At 59.8% G+C, this 21,411-nt stretch overlaps 1 protein-coding gene across 1 annotated transcript; it reads right to left on the bottom strand.

Moving 5' to 3' along the window:
- Positions 1–172: 172 nt before the first annotated feature.
- Positions 173–19,589, bottom strand: CDH15 (cadherin 15). Its single transcript, XM_061134309.1, has 15 exons — positions 19,580–19,589; positions 19,114–19,206; positions 12,900–13,058; positions 12,579–12,734; positions 11,440–11,584; positions 5,872–6,032; positions 5,057–5,185; positions 4,482–4,667; positions 3,330–3,583; positions 2,550–2,692; positions 2,153–2,389; positions 1,680–1,919; positions 1,353–1,489; positions 1,067–1,234; positions 173–769 (listed from the first exon to the last, which is right to left on the bottom strand). Exons 2-15 carry the CDS (start codon positions 19,153–19,155, stop codon positions 569–571), a joined length of 2,358 nt encoding a protein of 785 aa, XP_060990292.1. The 5' UTR covers positions 19,156–19,206; positions 19,580–19,589; the 3' UTR covers positions 173–568.
- Positions 19,590–21,411: the final 1,822 nt, after the last annotated feature.

Raw genomic sequence — 21,411 nt, 5'->3', positions numbered from 1 at the left:
CCTCTCTGGCTCTTCCCTCAGGCCCTACTCTTGGCTGAAATGGGCTTCTGGCGTCCACCTCCCCCTCACAACCAGCATCCACAGCCCCTCCCATGGCCCCCCACCCCAGGAGCAGCTGGGGGCCAGCCGGCTGTCACAGCTCTGGTAGAAGTGAGGTGGAGGCGGCCAACCGTGCAAGGAAGAGAGGAGCACACTTTTAATTCACATTTGCCCCAGGGCTGCGCTCTTTCACACAGAGATAAGGTCAGCGTGGGTGGGAGGCCCAGCTGGGAATGGGGCCTGACCCCACTGTAGGCAACTGACAGGGGCAGGAGGGGTGTTTCCTTCTGGCTGCCCCACTCCAGCTCTGAGCCTTGACCTCCCCTGGGGCAAACCAGACTGACCAAGGACCAAGGAGCCAGGGTGGGGCCCAGAGCCGTCTTCCACCTTGATGGAGGTCCGCTGGAATTCCCAGGTACACAGCCCAGTTAGGTGTGTCCGCTCTGGCCCCTGAGGTCTGCCCTCTGTGTCCAGGAGGCTGTGCCCTCCACTGGGCGGTGCAGGTCCCCAACAGAGAGCCCTTGCGCCCTCATGGGGGCCCATACAAGTCAGCCAGGCGGGAGAAACGGGGGCCCCATTCCCGGAGGCAGCTGTAGTCCTGGTCCTCATCGTCCAGGCTGGACAGGATGGAGCTCAGTGTCCCTGCCACGGAGCCGTCCCCCTCGTAGTCATAGATGAGAGCCGTGTCGTAGGGCGGGACGCTGGGGTCACTGTCCGCGGCCTCCAAACCCTGTGGAGAGGCCGGGGTCTCAGGACCAGCACATGCTGGCCGGGTGCCCTACGCCACCGGCTGGGGCGAGGCCTGGAACCGGGAAGGGGAGGGGGCAGAGGAGGCCTAAGTGGAGGCCGAAGGTACTCAGAGCAGCTCGGAGCCCTGTGCTGCCCCTGCCCCAGAAGGCGATTAAAGGCAAGTTTCCTCTGGGCGGTTCTCTTTCCTTAGTCTGTAGCCACCACCTCCCTATCCCGCTCCAGAGCGATGCCTCAGGCTTCGGAGAGGGGGGGTAAGGGGCACCCCCGGGGCACCTACGTCGTTGATGAAGTCCGCGATGTCTGCGGGGCTGGTGGGCAGCGCGCGGGTCACCTGGGGGCGCGCTCGGCCGAACGGGGCGTCTCTGCGCAGCGGCGGCCGTCCCGAGGAGGGGCCGAGGGCCGCCAGTTCTGCTGGGTGGCGCAGCTGGTCCATGTCGTAGGCGTCCTGAGGGCGAACGGAGCGCGTTCGAGTCAGCCGCAACCGTCGCGGGTAGGGAGGCTGCGGGCCAGCTGGGGCCCCTGGCCCTACCCGCAGCACTTGTAAGCCGCCCCGGCTCCCTCACCTGGTCCTCCTCCCCGCCCCCCTGTTCGTCGTAGTTAAGGATGTTGTCCCGGAGGTCGTCCTGCAGTCCATGCAGAAGCCTCTTGTCCCAGGACTGCTGCCGGAACCGCGCCAGGAGGGCCACCAGCAGGGCGAGCACTGGGTGGGGTTCGGGGCGGAGGTCGGGGTCGGGGTGGGGTGGAGCGCGGGGGTGGGGCGCGGGGCCGAGGGGAGCGCAGGGGGCGGGGGCCGGAGGGCGAGTGGGCTGCCGGGGGCGGGGCTAGAGGGCGGGTGGGGCTGCCAGGAGGCTGGGGTCCAAGGGCTAGGGCCTGCGGGCGCCGGCACTCACAGAGCAGCAGGATGACGCTGGCCAGCATGATGACCAGGGCACCTAGGCTGATGCCCGCGCCGCCCGCCCGCAGTGCAGCGGCTCCCGGCAGGCAGGCGCCGTCCTGGCCGCAGCGGCACACGGTCACGTTCAGGGGCTGCTCGCGCTGCTGGGGCGGCTGTCCGGAGTCCTGGAGCAGCAGGCTGAGGCGGTGCAGCCCCTCCGGGACCCGGAGCCTCGGCCGCAGGCGCGCGTGGCTCACTGCGGAGGGCGCTTGCGGTCAAGCCAGGGCCGGGGGCGGCCGTACCCCTCCGTGCCTGTGCACCGGGAAGCAGCCGACTGGGTGGCGCTCCTGGCACGCTAGGCCTCGGTTTCCCCATCCGTCCTCTGCGTCTGATAACCAATCCTTGCCAGGCCTGAGGGTGCGCTGATGTGGCACCAGCGGGAACCTCCCCCAGGCTCTGAACCCCAGGGGTGTGTGTGGGGGGGCTCACCATTAACCTGGCTGAGGCTCCAGTTCCGGGCCAGCTCTGGGACCCTGGGGCTCAGCTGGAAGTGGAAGGGAGCCCCGTGGGGGGGCAGGTCCTCATCCGTGGCCCCCAAGAGAAGGCCAGAACCCCGGTCTGGTGTGCTGCACAGGCTGCCCCAAGGCGGGGACAGCTCAGGGGCGTGGTCGTTGACCTCCAGGATCTCAATGGACAGGGTCCCAGTGGCCGTGCTGGGTGGGGAGGCTGCAGGTGGGAGAGGCCTAGTGGGCCCCTGGCCCCTGCAGAGCCCCTGCCCACCCTGTAAGCCTGCTGAGTGGAGCGCCCGGCTCTCAGCTCTTGGGCAGCAGCGGGGGCCTCAGCTTGGATTAGGGAGCCCAGGAACCAGGCTGGGCTCCCCACTCACCATCATCTCGGGCCAGGATGATGGCCCTGTACCAGCCATCCTTGAGGAAGGGGGATGCGGGGCTGAGCACTCGCTGAGTCTGGACCTGGCCAGTGGCCCCATCTACCTGCAGCCAGTCCTCAGGGTCATAGTCCTTGGAGTAGCTGTTGGTGAGGAGGGGAGGAGGGTGCAGAATGGCACTGAGCCTGAGCAGAACTCCCAGAGGTGCGTAGTCATGTGTAGATGGGAGCACACTCACACACACACTTACACACACACACACACTCACACACACATGCCCCCTTTAAGGATAGTCCTCCCACAGCCCAGGTGGGCCAGGTGTTTTCTGTCCCAATCAACAGACGAAGAAACAGGCTTGGGTGGGGCAGGGGAGCTGCCCAGGCCCCATGGCCAGAGGTGATAGCCAAGACACACTGGTGGGCACAATGGATACAAACACAGACAAACAGGGCCAGGGAAGGGGGTGAAATCCAACACAGTGACAACCAGTCCCAGGGAGCAAGGGCTCCCCAGAATGGACAGGGCCAGACACCCAGAGGCTGGCCAACACAGACTGGTTGTGTAGGCATGTGCCATCTGGAGCCCAGCCCTGCCTACAGGATGAGGTCGTGTGAACAAGCACACAGGCCCTTGAGAGCCCCTGAGCCCTCAGTGACCACGCAGAGAAGCCCTCCGCCCTCTGGCCGGGTCTCTCATGGGAAGAGAATCCCTAGGACACAGGGCTGTGTCCCCTTAGCTGTGCTCCTGCCCTGGCTGGGAGGCAGAGGGGTGGGCCCTCACCTGAGCCTCTGTGGCTGCTGTGTGTCAGGGTCCCGGGCAGAGAAGGTGGCCACAGGCGTTCCTGGGGCAGCCCCCTCAGCTAAGCTGGTCCGCAGTGGATTCTCCTGGAACACAGGTGCCTCGTTGACATCCCGCACCTGCACGCTGACCCTGGCCTGGCCCCGCTCAGCCCTGGGGGCAGCTGCCTGCAGGGGGGCCTCATTCTGCACGGCCACTTTGAGGTCATACCGCTCCCGACTCTCATAGTCCAGGGGCTGTAGGAGGAAGCAGGGTGGTGGCCCGTCAGGACTCTGGACCCCACATTCAGGGCACCCAGAGGCAGCTATAGGCTGGCGAGGCCTCTCCTGCTCTTTCCTCGGAGTGCCTTCTTTCCTTCTTCTTTGTAGCCTTGGAAAGATAAAAACTATGCAGAGAGAATAACGGGAAAATACTCTCAACACTCGAATGCCTGTCAGGTGTTGTGAGGTCAGTTTCCATCCCCTGGCCAGGCTTCCTCCTCAGTGACTCAAGCAGACAGTGATCTGGGTCTTATTGCTAAGAAGATGTCTGGTGAATGTGGTTGAACTGACCTGTACAACCAGCTGACTGTAAATAAAGATGATCCTGGAGAACCTGGGTGGGTCTCATGTGTGGGTAAGTCTCTGAGAGCAAACCTGAGGTTTCCCCTAGGAAGATGGGATCCTGCCTCTGACATAGCCTCAGCTCTTGACTCTGCAGCTTCTCGCAGCCTTGCAGATTCTGGACTCACCAGCTGCCCTCACAACCACCTGGCTGGCCAGCTCAAGTCAGTCTCTTGCAAGAAAGGTCTTCATATAGCGATAGCTACATCTGTGTCTCTCTGCAGATGTGTGGAGGCACGTGTGTAGGCATGGGTGTGTATGTGCATGTGTGCACACATATCTCCTGCTGGTTTTGTCTCTGGCTGGCTGACACATGAAGTCTGTACTTGTGCACATTGATCACTTACATTAAGGGGCAAAATACCAGAAATAACACATGGGCTTGGGGGCTGCCCACTCCATTCAGCCCTGGCCCTGTGTGGTCAGCGTGGCCCCAGTCTGTGTTCCCAGTCCCCTCGGTTCCATTCTTAGGATGCACAGAGGGTCCAAACAGGCTTCCAGAGTATAAGGAGAGGCGCCTTCCTCAGCTCACCTTCACCACGGACAGCACACCCTCGTTGGTCCTGGGGTCGGTGCGGATGGTGAACTGCCCGTCGGGGTCACCCTCCAGGATGGTGAACCGGGCTGCCCAGTTGGGGGAGCCAGGCAGGTCCCGGTCCTCCACCTCAAGCCGCCCCACATCCACTCCACTGACAGCCTCTGAGGCCTCCATGAAGAACTGCGGGAACCCAGCCCCATTACTCACTGGCAGGCGGGGTGGGCAATGGTCCCCTGGGGGCTCACCCTCCTGCTACCTACATTCGGGGAGTCCAGGACCCAGGGAGCCCCCTCCAGGTTCAGCCATGCCCTGGGCGCGTCCTCCCCTGGAGCAGGGCTGCCCCCACTCCCACCTAGGAGGAACTGGGGACACATCCTAACCCAGGGTCTCGGTGGCTTCCCTCCAGGGCCCTCCAGCTCCTGACATGCTCACAGGCCCCATGCTGGCCTCTAGCCTGGGGTCCTGCACAACCCACGCAGGGTGCCTCCTCTGAGCACCCAGCCTCCCAGTCCTCCGACAACCAGGAATGGGGGAGGGCAGCCCCGGGCAACAGCAGGTAGAGGTGGCACCTGGTCCCCAGTGAACTCAGGGGCGTTGTCATTGATGTCCTCCAGCGTGATGATGGCTGAGGCGGTGGCGGTAAGGCCGTCTCCAGACATGTCCGCCACCTGCAAGGTCAGATTGTACACGGCGACCACCTGGGGACACAGTGATGGGGGTCAGGACACCCAGGTGGAGCACAGGGCAAGGTTGGTTGGCCACCTTAGGGCCTGGGGGGAAGGGCATGCATACTCCAGGAGGCTCCAGCTCCTATCCTGCTCCCAAGCTCTGGAGCAAAAGAGGCTGCCTGTCCTCTCGGGGTTGGATGGCACTACTGCTGACCCCAGACTCTGCCCCAGCCTGTGAGTAGGCAAGAGGTCAGCTGCCACACTGGATAAGTGCTTTGGGGGACAGGTCTCTGCCCTGGAGAGACAGGAGCAATGGCCAAGAGAGGGGACAGAGATCAGCTAACATAGTGACTGGCCCTGGGGAAACCAAGGAGGATTTCCTGGAGGTGCCAATGCCACACAGATGCCTGGCAGTGAGGGGCTGCAGGGGCCCCACAGAGAATGAGCAGACACCATGGGGCCCAAGAGGTGAGGGGCACTTTTTGGTGGCCCTAACCCAGGCCAGGGAGCCCGACTGCTTTGCAGGCAATGAGGTGAGGGAGATTTTTCAACAGAAAACAAGCTGAGGGCCCCTCACACTGTCTTTGCATCCAACGGCACAACCACCCACAAGGCAGGTCTGCGGGAGCCCAGGGCAACTGGGAGGGTCTGTGGCAATCAGGCCCCTAGTGCGGACTGCCCTGTCCAGCTGTTGAGGCACAGCGGTGTGGCCTCACCTCGCGGTCCAGGCCCACTTGCACCGTGCGGATCTCCCCCGTGAGCGGGTCGATACTGAAGAGCTGGGGGCCACCCTGTTCCAGGATGGAATACCGCAGCGCTGCATTGTCTGTCTCCGGATCGTCTGCATCCGTGGCCTCAGCCCTGGTCACATAGGTGCCTGTGAAGGACAGGGACATGTGGGGGTGATGCCCACGGGTGCCAGCCTCCAGCTCCAGGGTGCATTGCCTGCTCCCCTGCGGCATGCAACCGTGCCAGTTCCAGGCCCTCGGTCAGCCTGTGCACACACGAACGTCCCAGCATCCTGGCTTGTGCTGCTTGTCGGGGAGGAGGCGGGGTGTCCAGTGCACACAGCTGACACCTGTCTCCCACAGGACCCCAAGACGGACCAGGCAAGCTCACTGGGAACCAGCCCCTGGGGAGGTAGCTGGTGAGCCCACCACTGAGCAGGCCCTGACCTCAGCCCACCTGCAGAGTGAAGCAGTGCCTGGGTTGTACCTGCACTCTGGGCCAAACATGGCCCCATATCTCAAGAGAGGGGCACGTGGGCCCCCCAGGCACTCGGCACCTGTGCCCACTGGTGTTCTCAATCTCAGGAGAGGGGGGTCCACCAGCCCCTGGAGACACCTCAGCACCTGTGCCCACCTTGCTTTTCCTCTGCAGCGATTCAGACCTGACCCCTCACCCCAGCTCCTGCGTACTAAGTGAACCCAATGAGGTGGGCTGGCCTCGGACCATCTGGGGAGCTGCCCCTCAACCTGTGACTGGGCTCACCGCAGACCCTCCTGGGCCCTGTCGGGTCATCTGAGAGTCACGCTGGTGTCTGATGAGCAGTAATGACTGAGCCATTGGCCTAGCCTTAGAGGTGGGGAGCTACCAACTCCTGGCACAATGTTGGACCCCAGGCTGAAGCCAAAAAGAATGCTTAGAACAGGCACCGGTAGGCAAGTGAGCGCTTCCTAAAGCACCTGCCATGCTCTATACGACCAAGCAAGTGAGCAAACTCCTGGGGTGATGGGAGACCAGCTTCTCACTGTCAGAGATGCAGAAGGGATCTATGGAGCTGGATCAGAAGTGGAAGTGCCACAGAGGACTCATGACTTGTGATGAAGGTAGAAACATGTGCAAACATGGCTGTGAGTGAGCACACATATATGCACAAACACACATACAAACATGCACACACACACTCTGGACTCTATACATGAGCAGCTTCAGCTACTGAAAGGGCCTGGGCTGCTTTGATGATCTTCTGATCAGTGAAGCTTTCAGCTTCAAAATAATGGTGCAAAGAATAATAACTCATTGAATGAAGAGAGACTCCATAAAGGCAGACTGATACATATGAACAAAATACATATGAGACAGGCTGGGATCTGAGACCCAGTGCTGCAGTGCTTGCATCTGGACAGACTTCTCCTCAATCAACAAATACAAAGAAACTAATGGATTGAAAGTAGCTGCATGCCTGTGTGCATGTGCAGTGGGTCAAATTATGGACAAGATAAAAAAGACCAAAAAAGCCCCAACTGCCACTTTTGAAGAGCAAAAACGGGGTTGGAAGCAAAAGCAGGGTACTGCGCATGCGCTCTGCACTCAACACCCATTAAGGGGTGGGCAAATCATTTAAGCCACAACCTCCCACCTGACCCCTGAACCCTGGATACCTCTTCCCCTCACCCCATATAAGGAACAAGCTTGCCCCCACTTGGGGAGTGAACAAAGAAATCTGTTACTTGTATTTGTCCCCCACTCCTGTGCAGAAGACTCAATAAAGCCTTGCCTGAATTTCTTGCCTGGCCTTTGAATAACTTATATTGATTAAGGAGGCCAAGCACCTTGGTGGGCAACACATACACTCATACATTCATAAAGCGGGGACTGAAAGTTCTATCATGTAATAGAAAGCCAAGTGATGACAAAGGGGAAAAGATGGAACTAGAACCCTGTCACTTCCTAACCATCAGGACAGTTAATACCTGGCAGGCAGGAGCCTCAGGGACATTAAAGCTTCTGTGTAAGCATGAGGGGACACCTGCACCGTCTCAAAGGATCTCCACGAAGAGAAAAGTAGAACAATCACAGCGGAGACGCCTGGCAGACACCCTTCTAACCACTGGCCAAAGTCAGGCATCTCCAGGAACAGGACCTGTGCATCTCCTGAGGGGGTCCAGCCACACAGCCTCACTCAGAGACAAGGTTCACAGTGACTGCCTACATACCTCAGGATGTCAGTGTCATGACCAATGAGGCAAGAGACTTTTCACAATGAAAATTATAAAACGTCAGCAAGAGAAGTTGGAGAAAACATAAATAAATGGACACACAGCCCATGATCGTGGGCTGGAAGACTTGCTGCCAAGTTGTCAGTACCACCCAGAGTGACCTACAGATTCAATGCAAGCCTTCTCAAAATCCCAAGGATATTTTCTTCACATTAAAAAAAAAAATCATTCTAAAGTTCCTGTCTAATCTCAAGGGACCCTGAACAGCTAAAACAATTTTGAAAAAGAACAAAGTTAGAGGACACACTTCCTGATTTCAAAGCTTTCTCCACAGGTACAGTAATCCGTGCGCATTTGCCCTCAAGACAGACACACAGGCCAATGGAACAGAACAGAGACCCCAGGTATAAGCCTTACCCCCCTGGGCAGGTGAGTCTACACAGGACACCAGGACCGTTCAACAGGGAGCAGGCCGTCTCCCAGCAAACGGTGCTGCAAAAGCTGAATATCCCCCTGCAGAAGGATGGAGCTGGACCTGGAATTACTTAACACAACATACAAAAAACAACTCAAAGGGGATCAAGTCTAAAAGTACAACCCAAAACTATAAAACTCCTAGAAGAAAACACAGTGCAAAAACTTTACAATGCTGGATTTGGCAATGATTTCTTGTTTATGACAATAAAGGCATAGTCAACAGCAGCAAGAACAGATGAACTGAACTTCATGATGCATCAGAAATGCATCAAAAGACACAATCAACAGAGCAAGAAGACAACCCGTGAGATCTACAGAACATTTTCAAATCATCTGTTTGTTAAGGGATAAGGGATATGATATCCAGGATATGTAGAGAACCTGTAAAACTCAACCACACACAAAAAACAAACAACTCTATTCAAAAAATGGGCAAAAGACTGGACAGTCCTTTCTCCAAGGAAGATGTACAAATGGTCAATAAACACATGAACAAATGCTCTACATGACTAATCACTGGGGAAAAGCAAATGAGAACCACATGAGATACCTCCTGACACCAGTCACACAACCAGGGATTGAACCTGGGCCCCTGCTTTGTTAGCAGCCTCACAGGATGGCTGCTGACAACACAACAACAAAACAGAAAACAGCAGGTGCTGGTGAGGATGTGCGGAAACTGGGACCCTCCTACACTGTTGGTGGGAATGAAAAATGGTGCAGCCATGATGGAGAACACTATGGAAGATCCTCAAAAAGTTAAAAATAGAACTACATGATCTAGAAATCCCACCTGGGTACGTACCCAAAGGATTTGAAAGCAGGGTCTCAAAGACATATTTGCACACCCATGTCCAGTACGGCACTACTCACAACAGCTAAAAAGTGAAAGCAACCCAAGTGTCCACTGAAGAATAAGCAGATCAGCAAAATGTGGTACAAACATCCAGCGAGTGTTATTCAGGCTTGAAAAGGAAGGTGATGCTGACCCGGGCACCACACTGACGAACCTTGAGGACGTGACACTCAGTGAAATAGGCCAGACATGGATGGACAAATGCTGTGTGATTTCACCCATACACAGTCAAGTCATGCAGGAAAAAGTAGCCAGTAGGTGCCGGGGGCTGGAGAGGGGAAATGGAGAGCTAGTATTTAATGGAGACAGAGTTTTGGTTTGGGAAAATGAGAAAATACTATGGTGGTGGTAGCTGCACAGCAATGTGAATGGACTTAAAGCCACTTAGAGATGGTTATGAGGGTAAATTTTCTTAAATGCATTTTGCTACAATAAAAGTTTGCAAAACAAAAGGCAGCATTGTGAAGACCTAGTGGCCTAGGAACTGTCCCCAACAAGGGGGGATGAGCAGGTGGGGGTGTCAGTCTTGCCCCACAACCAGAACAAGGGGGAATTCTCAAGATCACCCCTGTGTGAGCATGTCAGACGGTGGGGCACAGGCGACCTGACGTCCTGGGGGTCCAGGCTGTGAGTGGCCCCCAGGGAGTTGTACACATGGGGGCCCCCCGGTATAGCAGGAAGAGTGCCCCGTGGAAGCAGGAAGAGGAGCCGAGGCCGTCGCAGCCACTGGTGCCCACACGGGGGGCGGCGCCCTTCCCCATGCACCCACTGAGGCCGTAGGCGAGATGTTACTGTGTCAGTAACTGTGTCGCCTCCTGATGATGGTGACACTAAGTCACTGAAGTGTGTGCTCTGAAGGCCTCACGTCTGTAACCAGGTCCAGACAGGAAGGATGGGAAACAAGGAAACAGTGGCTGAGGCAAACACGATACACAGTGCACCTCTCTGATGCCTGTCCAGGGATTTAGGGCAACTTTCCTGAAACTCTGAAACCATGTCAGAATGAGAAATTAGAAGTAAAAAAAAAAAGAAGTTATTGTCATTTGAAGTCTTGAAAAGCATACAATGGGATGACATAAACACACGTGGGGACTTCTCTGGTGGTCCAGCGGCTAAGACTCTGGGCTCACAAAGCAGGGGCCCCAGGTTCAACCCCTGGTTGGGGAACTAGATCCCGTATGCCACAAGTAAGAGTTCAGTGTGGAAACTGAAGACTGTATGCTGCAGCTAAGACCCAGCACAGTCAGATTAAACATACACACACGCATGTGGCAAAGGATGGGCATGCGTTGGTGGTGACCCTGAGCCTTCCCACCTCTGCAGCACTACTGGCTGGGGATCAGACTGGAGCCCCTGGGACCAGGGTGGGAGGGGCAGGGGTAGACTGCTGTCTGCAATGTCTGTCTTCTTTGGAACAGAATCAGGCCAGCGAGTCCGTCCTGCGAGGACTCATGAGGGGTAGAGGGTGGGGGGTTCCGCAATCAAAGTGTAGAATTAATAAGCAGTAAAAGCAGTGCCGATAATGAGCAGGGGGTCTCCTCTTGGGCCTGAGACTGTTTCGGAAGGAACAGAGGTGCTGGTTTCACAACACTGTGAATGTGGTAAACACCACTGAATGTTCACTTCAAAATGCATAATTTTACATTATGTGAATTCACCTCTATTTAGAAGGAGAAGTGGGGAAGAGGAAGGAGGGGTGGGAGGGAGAGGAAGGGAAGGAGGTAGAAGCAGAAGGGGAGGGCAACAGAAACCACCAGAGGTTTACCATCCAGGATCTGCCATCTCTGCATTTTGTTTTGTTTTTTTTCCATCTCTGCATTTTGGAAGACTGGGGCATAGAAATTTATATTGCAACAGGAAGTGACTTGACTTGACTTGTGGAAATTCCCTCCATCTTGAAGACTCTCTGAAGGACCTCTCAAGTTCTCACTGACGGGAAATCCTGGACTTCTGAACCACCAGTGCCCATGGCAAAGCCCCCTCCCCCACTGGGACCCCACCCGGCTCACCTGGGACGGCACCCTCCAGCACCCGGCCAGTGAACACCTCCTGCCTGAAGACAGGCCGGTTGTCGTTCTGGTCCACCACCACGATCTCCAGGTCCGTGGGCTCCTCCAGGGTGGACCCCCCCAGGTCCAGAGCAAAGGCCCTGAGCTAGTGAAGCAGACAGCAAGGGCTGGCACTGTGGCCCCCAATTTCCAGTAGCTCCCACGAGGGCGACAGGGACAGTGAGAGCCTATTTTGCTTCCTGCAGCGAATAGGTGAGAAGCGGCCCGCGGCCCTGCAGTGCTGGGCAGGCGGCATTTCCCCACCAGGGGGCGCCTGCGTCATCCCAACAAGCCAGCCAGCCACCAAGCCTGCCCACTTTCCGGGAAGTCACAGCCTTGTGTTAAGTGTGCCTGGAGCGCTCCCTAATTGCTCCTGGTCTCGGGGCCCTTTTTCTGTAAACGGTTTTGGCTGCTTTTGAAGTTTCCTCTTCACACGTGAAATTTTAAATTAAGCCAGCTTCTGTCCCTTTGGAGGATAGACTTGATACAACTTCCAGGGAAACACGCTCTCTGACTCTGTGTAAGGGAACTAGCCTCTCAAAGTCTGGGACAACTCAGAGCACATGAAAACAAAATCCGAAGCTCCCTCCCTGGGCCAGGCTGGGGGGCTGATCCTCTGTTTACAGGAGACTCGGGTGAATGCCAGGTTCCCCTCTTCCACGCCTGGCTCACCCAGTCCTCACCCCCCTCCCCCGCCCTTCCTCTCAGGCTCCACAATCCCAAGACCTCCAACGGGCAGGTCCCCTGCCACCCACCCCACCCTGACAGTCACTATGGGGCAGCTGCGTTGCGTGTGGCCAATTCCGTGGGTTTCCCCACGGCGCCCGGTCCCCGCCACACTAAGCAGTCTGGGGGGAGAACCGCCCACACCTGGGAAAGCTGACGCCCACCCTGCTGCTGGCTGCCCAGTCCTCCCGGGCAGGATGCAGCCCTCAGCCTGCTCACGCGCATCTGTCCGATGGGCGAGCGACCCTGAACACCTCCCTCTGTGGGAGCGGGTCCCAAATCCTGCCCGCGCCGCCCAGCTAAGGACGCTAGTCTTGCAGGCGGGGGTGTGGGCGGGGCCCCGGAGGGGATGGGCGTGGCGTGGCGTGGCCCACCCTGAAGCGGTCGGTCTTCTCTCGGTCCAGCATCGCGTTCAGGGACACCTTCCCGGTGAACTTGTCTATGGAGAACACGCCTCGCGGCTCCTCGTCCACACCGGGCCCCTGGATACTGTAGATGACGCTGCCCAGCTGCTGTTTGTCCGACTTGATCTGCGGGCCAGGAAACCGGCTGGGGAAGGTGCCCCCAGGGGAGGGGTCTCTCCCCTAGTCCTTGGCCCCTCCCCCAGCTAGGACGAAGGCACTCGGCCTGTGGCCCCAGGGTTCCCCCTTCCTAAAGCACACACCCTCAGGGTCCCCCTCCACTTGGCTCCTCACCTGCACCAGGGGGAAAGGGAGGCGCTTGTGGTTCTCCGACACGCTGATGGGAGGGATGACCCAGGCTCTCCGCACGCGACCCAGCGTGGGTGCCCGGCGCCAGGGGTACAGGGTGCGGGGCTGCCTCAGCCTGGGGACCCCTGCTGAGGGGCACAAGCTCTGCAACGAAGAAGAACGGCCGTCACCAGCACAGCAGAGGCCAGGGCTCCCCCGCCACAGCCCGGACGTGCCCTCCCTGGATGCCAGGCCCTCCCCTGTGTGGCCAGGGGAGGCTACAGGGCCAGGACCTGGGTGGCATGGGGAGCTCAGGAGGACAGAAGGTGGCTTGGCTCCCAGGATCCTGGGGAGGCAGGGGGTGGGGGAGGTGGGTTGTCCAGAAAAGACAGCTGGGCCAAGCTGGGCAGCCCTCCCACGCCTCCCCCCACTTTGTGGGTAAGGAGTGCAGATAACAGGGTGTAGGGGCAGGAAGAGATCAGCCTCCCCCCACATGGCTGATTTGCCAGAGGTGAGTGAGAGACTCCTGGCTGGGGACAGTGGGAGTGACACACGGCCATCCCAGGCCTCACCATGGTTTGAGTTCTTGATGGTTGATTGAGACTGACCAGGCCAACGCTTCTGTCCAAAGAGGCAGGGGCAGGGGCACCCCTCCCACACCCAGGGCAGCTGCGCACACTGCAAGCCTCCTTTGCCAGACTGGGGAGGGTGCAGGCTCCCCCATGCACAGACCTCCTCCTCCAGGAATTGGGCCAGGGGAGGCAGGACAGCGTGTGGGGCCGCTGTGTAAGGCTGCCATGCTTCCCCAAGTCTACCCAACAGGCAGGAGTGGGCACATCACCCACCTCCCAGGCCCTGCCTGATTGCCACCTATTGAGCTCTGGACTCAGAACCAGGCCAGTACGGAGCCTGCTGGGAGACAGAGCACCTGCCAAAATGCTCCCAGACCCACCGTGAGCTCACCCCACTGCCACACTCAGAAAGGAAGCTGAGGCCCAGAGAAGGAACCCAGTTGGGGCCTGAGGCAAAGCTGACAGCAGCCCCAGCTAAGACCCAGAGTTTCCTGAGGCCTGGTTGAAGCACGTGATTTCTGTGTCCGCTCCTTGATCGGGGAGTGACTGGTCTGAGCCTGGCTCAGGCACTGTGGCCAGCTGAGCACAGAGGTATTAGGGGTCCTCCACGCTCCCAGAGTGGTGAGTGGGGCTGAGGCTGGTGCACTTTTGGGGGACACGGAGCCTGGGTGGTCTTGGATGAGGCCTGTCAGGGCCCAAGGTGGGGCGGGGTGGTGGCACTGCGGGGACCTAGCTTGGCGTGGCTATAGGAGAATGTGAGCAATGTGCTTTTCATGGCTGTTATGAGCCCCCCAACTGGGCTGGTGGCTTCAGGAAAGGAGGGCGAGGTGACTGGTGAGTGGGGGGGGGTCTCAGGGTGGGGGCTGAGAGGGATGAGAAGCCCCTCAGCCAGGAGGCTGCTGTTCCGGGCAACCTCTGGCCTACGCCCCCCTCCCCAGCACAGCCTCCTTGTTCTGCCCAGCTGGGTCCTCGCACACTTTGCTTACAGAACCACAGCGACACCCGGACTAAGGCTGGCCTCCCTAGGGGCCCCGGGCCACCTCCACACTTCTGAGTGCCCGTCCTGCCCCATCACCTGAAGTGCCAGGAGCCTGCGGTCCAGAAAGTAGCAAACTCGATTAGGAGAGAGGACCAGGCGTTTCACCAGGCCCCCAAGCTCCCTGCAGCCTGACAGATGGCCACAAGGCTTCCAAGCTCCCAGGCCGCTGGCCTCTCACCAAGCATAGGCCAGCGTGGTGCTCCCGCCAGGCAAGGACCTGCTGGCCTTTGTCACAGGCTCAGGGGACAACGTCTGTTTCCTGGGCATCTCAAGGCAGCAGCTCCTTTGCCCCCCACCCTACCCTGCCTGCCCCTCCCGATGGCCCTCAGGGAGCAGCAGAGCCGGGAGCCCCAGGACCACCAACGCTGGAACCTCCATCAAGAGAAGCGTTTCTGAGCCACCCAGTGACACAGAGGCCCTGCCCTGACCTCAACTTGGTGGGGGGCTGGGCTAGGCAGGTGTGGGGAATAGTCTGCAGGTACTCCTTGACCTTAGGCTCTTGGAGGGACCCTGAGGGACACACTTTGCCCTGTCCACACCTGCACTGGCCCTTACCCTCCTACAGACCCCCATCGAGCCTCTGGCTGACTCTTCCCCACTTCCGGCCTTGGCGACACCCCATGATGCCCACCAACTTGGCACAGGGCAAGTGGCCAGGGCGGGCTGTGGGAGTCCCGGCCACCAGACTCTCTCCCCAGCCCAAGGTCACAAGGTCAGCAGAAGCCACGGAGCCTTGGCAGGGGCCCCTCGCCCAAATGAGAGGCTGCAAGGGGTGGGGCTGTAGCCCATTTCCCACTCTGGGGATGTGCCTCAGTTTGTCCTTTGTTCTCCTGACACCCCCTTCCCAGAGACACTGGTGGTCAGTGAAGGCCTGGGAGCTGCCTAGGAATCACAAAACATCAATCTGGAATGAAGCCACGTGGACAGAACTGTGGACATTGACTGGAAGTAGCTCACAAAAGCCCATGTGCCACACAGAAGCAGTGGGTGTCAGGGGCCCCCTTCCCCCAGCGGGTGTCCTGCAGCTCCTCAGGTTTACCCTCATCCCCACCCTTAACCAAGAGCTGAGTACAACACTTGGAACCCCTAGAGATGCCGGGACCCCTGCCCTGCTCTTGGGCCCCCAACCCCAAGGCTCCTGAGTAATAGAGCTCCCTGCTGCATTTGGAGTTCATGGGGCCCAGCCTGTGGTGAGCGCCCCACAAACTGGCAGCAGGGGCAGGAATGGCCTTGCCCACCCCAGACCAGGCAAGGGCTGGAGGGGGTGACACTGTCCAGCTGCGGGCTACCCAGGGCCAGGCCCCGAGGCCAAAACCTCCTTCTGGGGCCTTTCTGGCCCAGGACCGCTCATCCCCTGGGACCTGTGGGGTGCCTTCTCCACCTGGCTGCCACAGTGCGGCTGGGCTACTTCAGCTTGACTTGTCATCAGAATCAACCAGGATCGGTAAACAACACGGACAGATTTCACCAGTTCACCCCAGACCTACTGAGTTGGGAATCCAGGTAGGCATGGGGCTGAAAGGTAGGGCTGGGGGACCCCAACCAGGCTCCACCCCACCTCTCAGAGGCTCTGTGTGTGGGCTGGTGTCAGGGTCCCTGGTGGATCCATCCCTACCATCGACTGTACAGAAGTAAAGAAGTGCCAGAACCCCAGAGCAGCGGCCAGCTGCCCTTGACCTCCACTGGGGTCCATCCTGCCTGGGGGCCTGGAGGCAGCCTGCAGAGCTCTTTGCTGTCTTCACCAATCCTCAGGCTTAGAACAAAGAATTACGAGGCAGGCTGTCTCCCAGGGGCCCGGGGAAAAGAGTTGGACACTCCCCCATGCTGCGTAGAGACACTGGTGATCAGGGCAGCCAGTGGGACAGCAGGGAGAGCCTGCTTCAGCTCCTGGCCCTGTGGCCTCCAGGGGTCCCTGTGAGTGGTGGGCAGCGGACCCCCGTGCGTCTTTGCTGACAGAAGGGTGTTTTCAATCTCCCTGCCCGGTGCAAGCAGAGGTCGCCGTGGACTGGGGAAGGGGTTCTGGGGCTCTGCTGAGTCATGTGGCCTCTGGGAGGAAACCTCAGCCATGCTCCAGGGGCTCTGCAAACTCTGAAGACCCCCTGGGACAACAAGAAAGTCCTGGAAGAGGGCAGCCCCCACAGCAGACCCACGGTTTCCTCCAGAGCAGGCCAGGGGTTCAGCCCCATGTCAGCATGACAGTAAGCGGGGCTGCAGGGAGGGAAGCTGAGGTGCCGCCCTCCCATGGTGGGCGGGACAGCGGGGAGCATGGTGCTTGCCCCAGTGGGGGTGGGGGGAACAGCTGTCCTCTGCCTCACCGTCCTGTCCCTCCGCTGAGGCCTGCAACAGCTGGAGGGGGGCTCAAGGGAGAACCACAGGGCCTCTGGGCCAGGCGGACAGCTGGCTCCATTCCTGGCGTGCCTGATGCCTGCCAGGCCATCCAGGAACGGGGTGGCCTGGATTCCAGCCCAGGAGGTGGGGGGAAGGGGCTCAGGCCTGGGAAGCTTGCGGGGGAAACCAGACTGGGAACGTTTTGCCCACAATGTACCTCGGCCTCTCCCTGGCCCAGGCAAACCGCACCCACATGACCCAAGGCTCCAGGCCTCCCCCGGGTCCCTAAAATCTGAGGAACCCAGGCTCGGAAGTGATGTTGGAGGGGTGTCCCCACACACAAGTGCAAGGTCTACCATGCAGCTCACCGGAGCTGGGGGCTCCTTCCAGCAGTGTGTGGGTCAGCTCTGAACTATCTGCTCCCCACCCCCAGGCAGGGTGGGGTCCTGGTGTGGGGTCCCAGTATGGACCCAGCTACTGGGGACACTCTGGGCACAGGGGAGGGACTGACAGAGGCCGGCTCTGAAAAGACACACACAAAGCCCCCTGGCTGAGATTTCAGGGGACACAGGCAGCGGGGAGGTGAGCCTCCTTCAAGCCCACCAAGCTGGCAATAGGCCTGCACAGAGTCTGGTCAACAGGCCCCACCCCAGGAGCCCACCCCAGACAGCCTGCTCAGTGCCTCTCGGAGGGGAAGGAAGATGTGTCTAGGAAGCAGCCACAGGACCCCTGTGGCTGGACAGGAAGGGACAAAAGTCTGAAAGCTGAACTGGGTTGGGGAGGGCCGGTCCAGGGGATGCTCCCCTCGCTTGGGTACTGATCCGAGCTGGACTGAGTGAAGGAACATGAGCGGCCAGGACCACTGACTGGTCTACCCCCAACTCCCGCCCCCCAGAATCCTTGCAGTCCCAGCTGTCTGGGAGGGGGTGCATTCTGCACTAGCCCTGGGGGAGGGGAGAGGAATCTGAGCTCTCCTCCCCTCCCTTGGGGCCTGGTAAGAGGATGATACCCTCAGTCTCAAAGGAGTGGGTCTCTGGGAACCAGGGGCCAGAACGCTGTTCCTGGACCGAGTGGAGCCTTCTGGAGTGTGTGGGGCATCTGGGCCTGGCTTGGGAGAAGCAGAGAGCCCACTGCACCCAACGAGCTCCTAGCAGGGGGTTGAGGGGCACAGGTCGTGGGCAGCTGGGCTGTGCTGGGCAGAGGGTGACCATGACCTCTCTGAGCTAGCTAAACACAACAGTGGGGAGTGGTGAGCATGGTCTACAGCGGGTGGGGATGTCAGTGAAAGGGCCCAAAGGCAGGCGTGGAGGTGTCTGGAGCTGTGGGGCTGGGGGCCTGAGGGGCCAGCCACTGGAGCGTCCAGATGGCAGGCACTTAGCAGCCAGGGGCTGAAACCCAAGCTGGCACACGGGAGCCGTGGGAGGGTCTATGGGGATGAGAGGGGATGCCTTGGTGGGTGTGGAAGTGTAACAACAAACAACGGGTCCTGAGCGCGGCTCCTCGCCCCCGTGATCATCACCTGTCCAGGCTAAGAGGTCTGAGGCTGTCCCCTCCAGCCTCACCAGCGGCCCTGGTTCACACACTCCACTCCTGGGCCCAGCCCAGCACCTGCCCAGCAGCTAAGGATTGTGAGAACCCGGTCGTATCCTGGGGTGCCATGTGCGGAGTGGGGGCTCTGTGCTTCCCCCCAGCTGCTGGCTCCCAGGCTTCAGAGGCCACAGGGCTAGGGTGCTGGAGGGCCAGCAGGAACTGTGGAGGCAGCGACTATGTGTGCTGGGACCTGTCTCTATTGGGCACGGGGCTCCCCAAGGAGAGTGGGTTCCTGGAGGGCAGAGCTGCCCCTCCCCACCGGACACAAGGGGGCCTTGGGCTCCATCCAACTAGGCCGGTCAGGAGCCAACTCATGGGGGGTTGCCGTGGCCGGAACCTGGCCTCCAGGCTTTCCCAGCCAGGGGTGCTCCTGCTGCCCCCTCTTCCCATGCACCCCTGAAGACTGAATACCCCCAAACCCTAGGGCTAAGGCCAGCACCTCCAGCGTGAGGGCAGCCTTCTGGGTCCTCTATCCTCGGTCCCTGAACTTGGCTCCAGTCCCGTCCACTGGAGGCGGTTACACTACTCTCCCCCAGGGGCACAGAGCACGCTCGACAGGACTACCCCACCCAGAACTTACCCCGGGCCCCTCAGCTCACAGCCGCCCACGGGAACCCAGAGCCAGTGGTCCCGGAGGCCGGAGGCCGGGGTGCCCCACTCTGAGACGCGGTGCTTAGCGCGGGGGCCTTACCTGGGCCAGCAGCCCGAGGGCGAGGAGGAGAGCGGCGTCCATGGGCCGGTTGCAGGCGGCGGGCAGAGTGTCGGGCGGCGGGAGCGGCGCCTTCTGCTGGGACAGGACCCGGCTGAGTGACAGCACAAGTGTGCAGGCGAGGGAGTGACAGCACGTGTGCGGGGGCGAGGTGGGGCGGGGCCTGGGCGGAGCCTGCGGCTGAGTGACAGCACGTGTGCGGGGGCGAGGTGGGGCGGGGCCTGGGCGGAGCCTGCGGCTGAGTGACAGCACGTGTGCGGGGGCGAGGTGGGGCGGGGCCTGGGCGGAGCCTGCGGCTGAGTGACAGCACGTGTCCAGGGCGGAGCCGAAAGCTGGGCTCTGGCTCAGGCGGTGGAGAGGAAGCCTGTCAGAAAGGCTGCGAGCATTTTCTCATACTAAGCACCTTCGTGCTCCTGCCTCAGGGCCTTTGCACTGGCCATGCCTTTACCCAGACTGCCGTCAGGCTCCAATCCCACGGCAAGGCGCTTGCCGCCTTGAGGGCTCGGATCACAATTGGCGTGTTCATTTAGTGTTCCCGCTGTGGGTGGAGCTCCTCAGGGCGGGTTGACCCTGGCTGCCCCCTAGGGCTAGCGTACAGGAAAGAGAGCCCAGCCCTGCCTGCACCCTCCTTTCCTTCCTCCTCGGTTGGAAACTACTCGGTGGAAGGGGCAGGCTGTCTCTCCCCTCCCAGGCCGACCTCCTGGTGTGTCGCTCAGAACCAGGGGAGGGCAGGAGGTAGGGAGGTAAGGGGTGCCCTGCGGAGTGAGGAGGGGAGTGAGGAGTGTCCTGTGCGGGAGCTGGTCTCCGCGGCAGAAGCAGGCATGGGGCCTCTGCCCTCCTCTCTAGGTTGAGCAGGTGCAGCACCATCTGTGCCCGTAGCCTGCTTGGAAGGAGGCCCGGCTGCCGGGGTGGGGTGGGGGCTCCGGCAGTGACTGTATCCCTGGCACTCATGGCTCCAGGGTGGGGGTGGAGGGCGGGAGTCCCTTCCATCTGCAGGCTCTGAGGCCCTGATGCTGAACAGTTCCTGGAGGCCACCGTCCGCCTCTGAGGTCAGGGACCTCAAACCCGGAAGGAGGAGGAGCCCTCTGAATGCTTTTGGGTTTCTGCCCCCATAGGTGAGGTACAGGGGATAAGGGGGGGGGGGGACGCTGAGTGCCCAAGTCTCCTGATTACCCTCAGGCACTCTCTCCTCTCGCTAGTCCATCCCTGCTCTGCACCATCTGTCCCCTCAACAACCTCTGGGGGTGGGGGCTCCAGGGGGAGGGTGAGCTGGACCTGGTCGTGGAGCTGTGCGGGGGTGGGGGGTGGGGGGTGGCCCAAGAGATGTGGAAGCCTGGGGCCCAGTTCAGCTCTGGGCCTTGCACAGGAAGTTCTCTCTGCTGACTGCTTATGTCTGAGCCTCGAGGGCCTATCCAGCACTGGTCCACCCCAGGGTGCCAGGGCTAGTTGGCCTTTTTCCCAGTGGACTCAGGGCTACTGACCCTCTGGGCATCCCCTCCCCTTCCCAACTCTGCAGACCCCAGGCTGCCAACCCCAGAGTTCAACCCTTCACCACCAGCAGACCCTCCCTGGGGTCCTGTGTCAATGTGCAGGGCCTGAGGCATGGGAGTCCTCACCCAGCCCTGAGGGGTCTGGACCCCCTTCCCTAGATGGTCTCCCCTGATTCTGGTGGGGCTTAGGCACCTGTGAACTGGGTGGAGGGCAGAGGCTGCACTAGGGGGAGCCTTGGAGGAGGCAGTAGGTGTAGGGGGTGTGGGAGGTGGGGGTCAAACTTTGGGAGGTTCATCTACCTGTTTAGGAATTTGCAGCTTTCTCTTGATAAAAGAGAGGCACTGAGGCTTTCAGCAGGGAAGTGAAGCTCCTATAATTTTAAAAAATAATGTAGTTATATCAATAATAACATAATGATAGTGTAACAAGGATTATTATTACATGTAAAAGAATAAAACTGTGAGGTTATAAAGTTGTTTCAGCTGCTAAGTTTACAGTAACTTCCTGGCAATGTAGTCGGTGTGTAACTGGGCCGCACTGCTGGTATTCAAGTGGGCATTTGTTCGCTGGGCTCCCTGGGATAATTGCATGCCCCCACCCTTGGCCCTGTCTGCCCAGGGCTCCATGGTGCACATGCCTATTCTGCAAGAGAGGGTCAGCTAGGGTCGTGTGGCAAGGGGACAGATGGCCAGATGACTAGCTCCTGGGGCTGCAGAGGGGTGCCCACCCGCCCACCCAGGCTTCAGGCTCTGTGTCTAGAATGGGGACACAGAGGGGAGGGAGAATGCC

Source organism: Dama dama, chromosome 4 (assembly GCF_033118175.1).
Source record: "Dama dama isolate Ldn47 chromosome 4, ASM3311817v1, whole genome shotgun sequence".
NCBI classification, from domain to species: Eukaryota; Metazoa; Chordata; class Mammalia; order Artiodactyla; family Cervidae; genus Dama; species Dama dama.
This window is presented reverse-complemented; position numbering and strand designations above follow the sequence as displayed.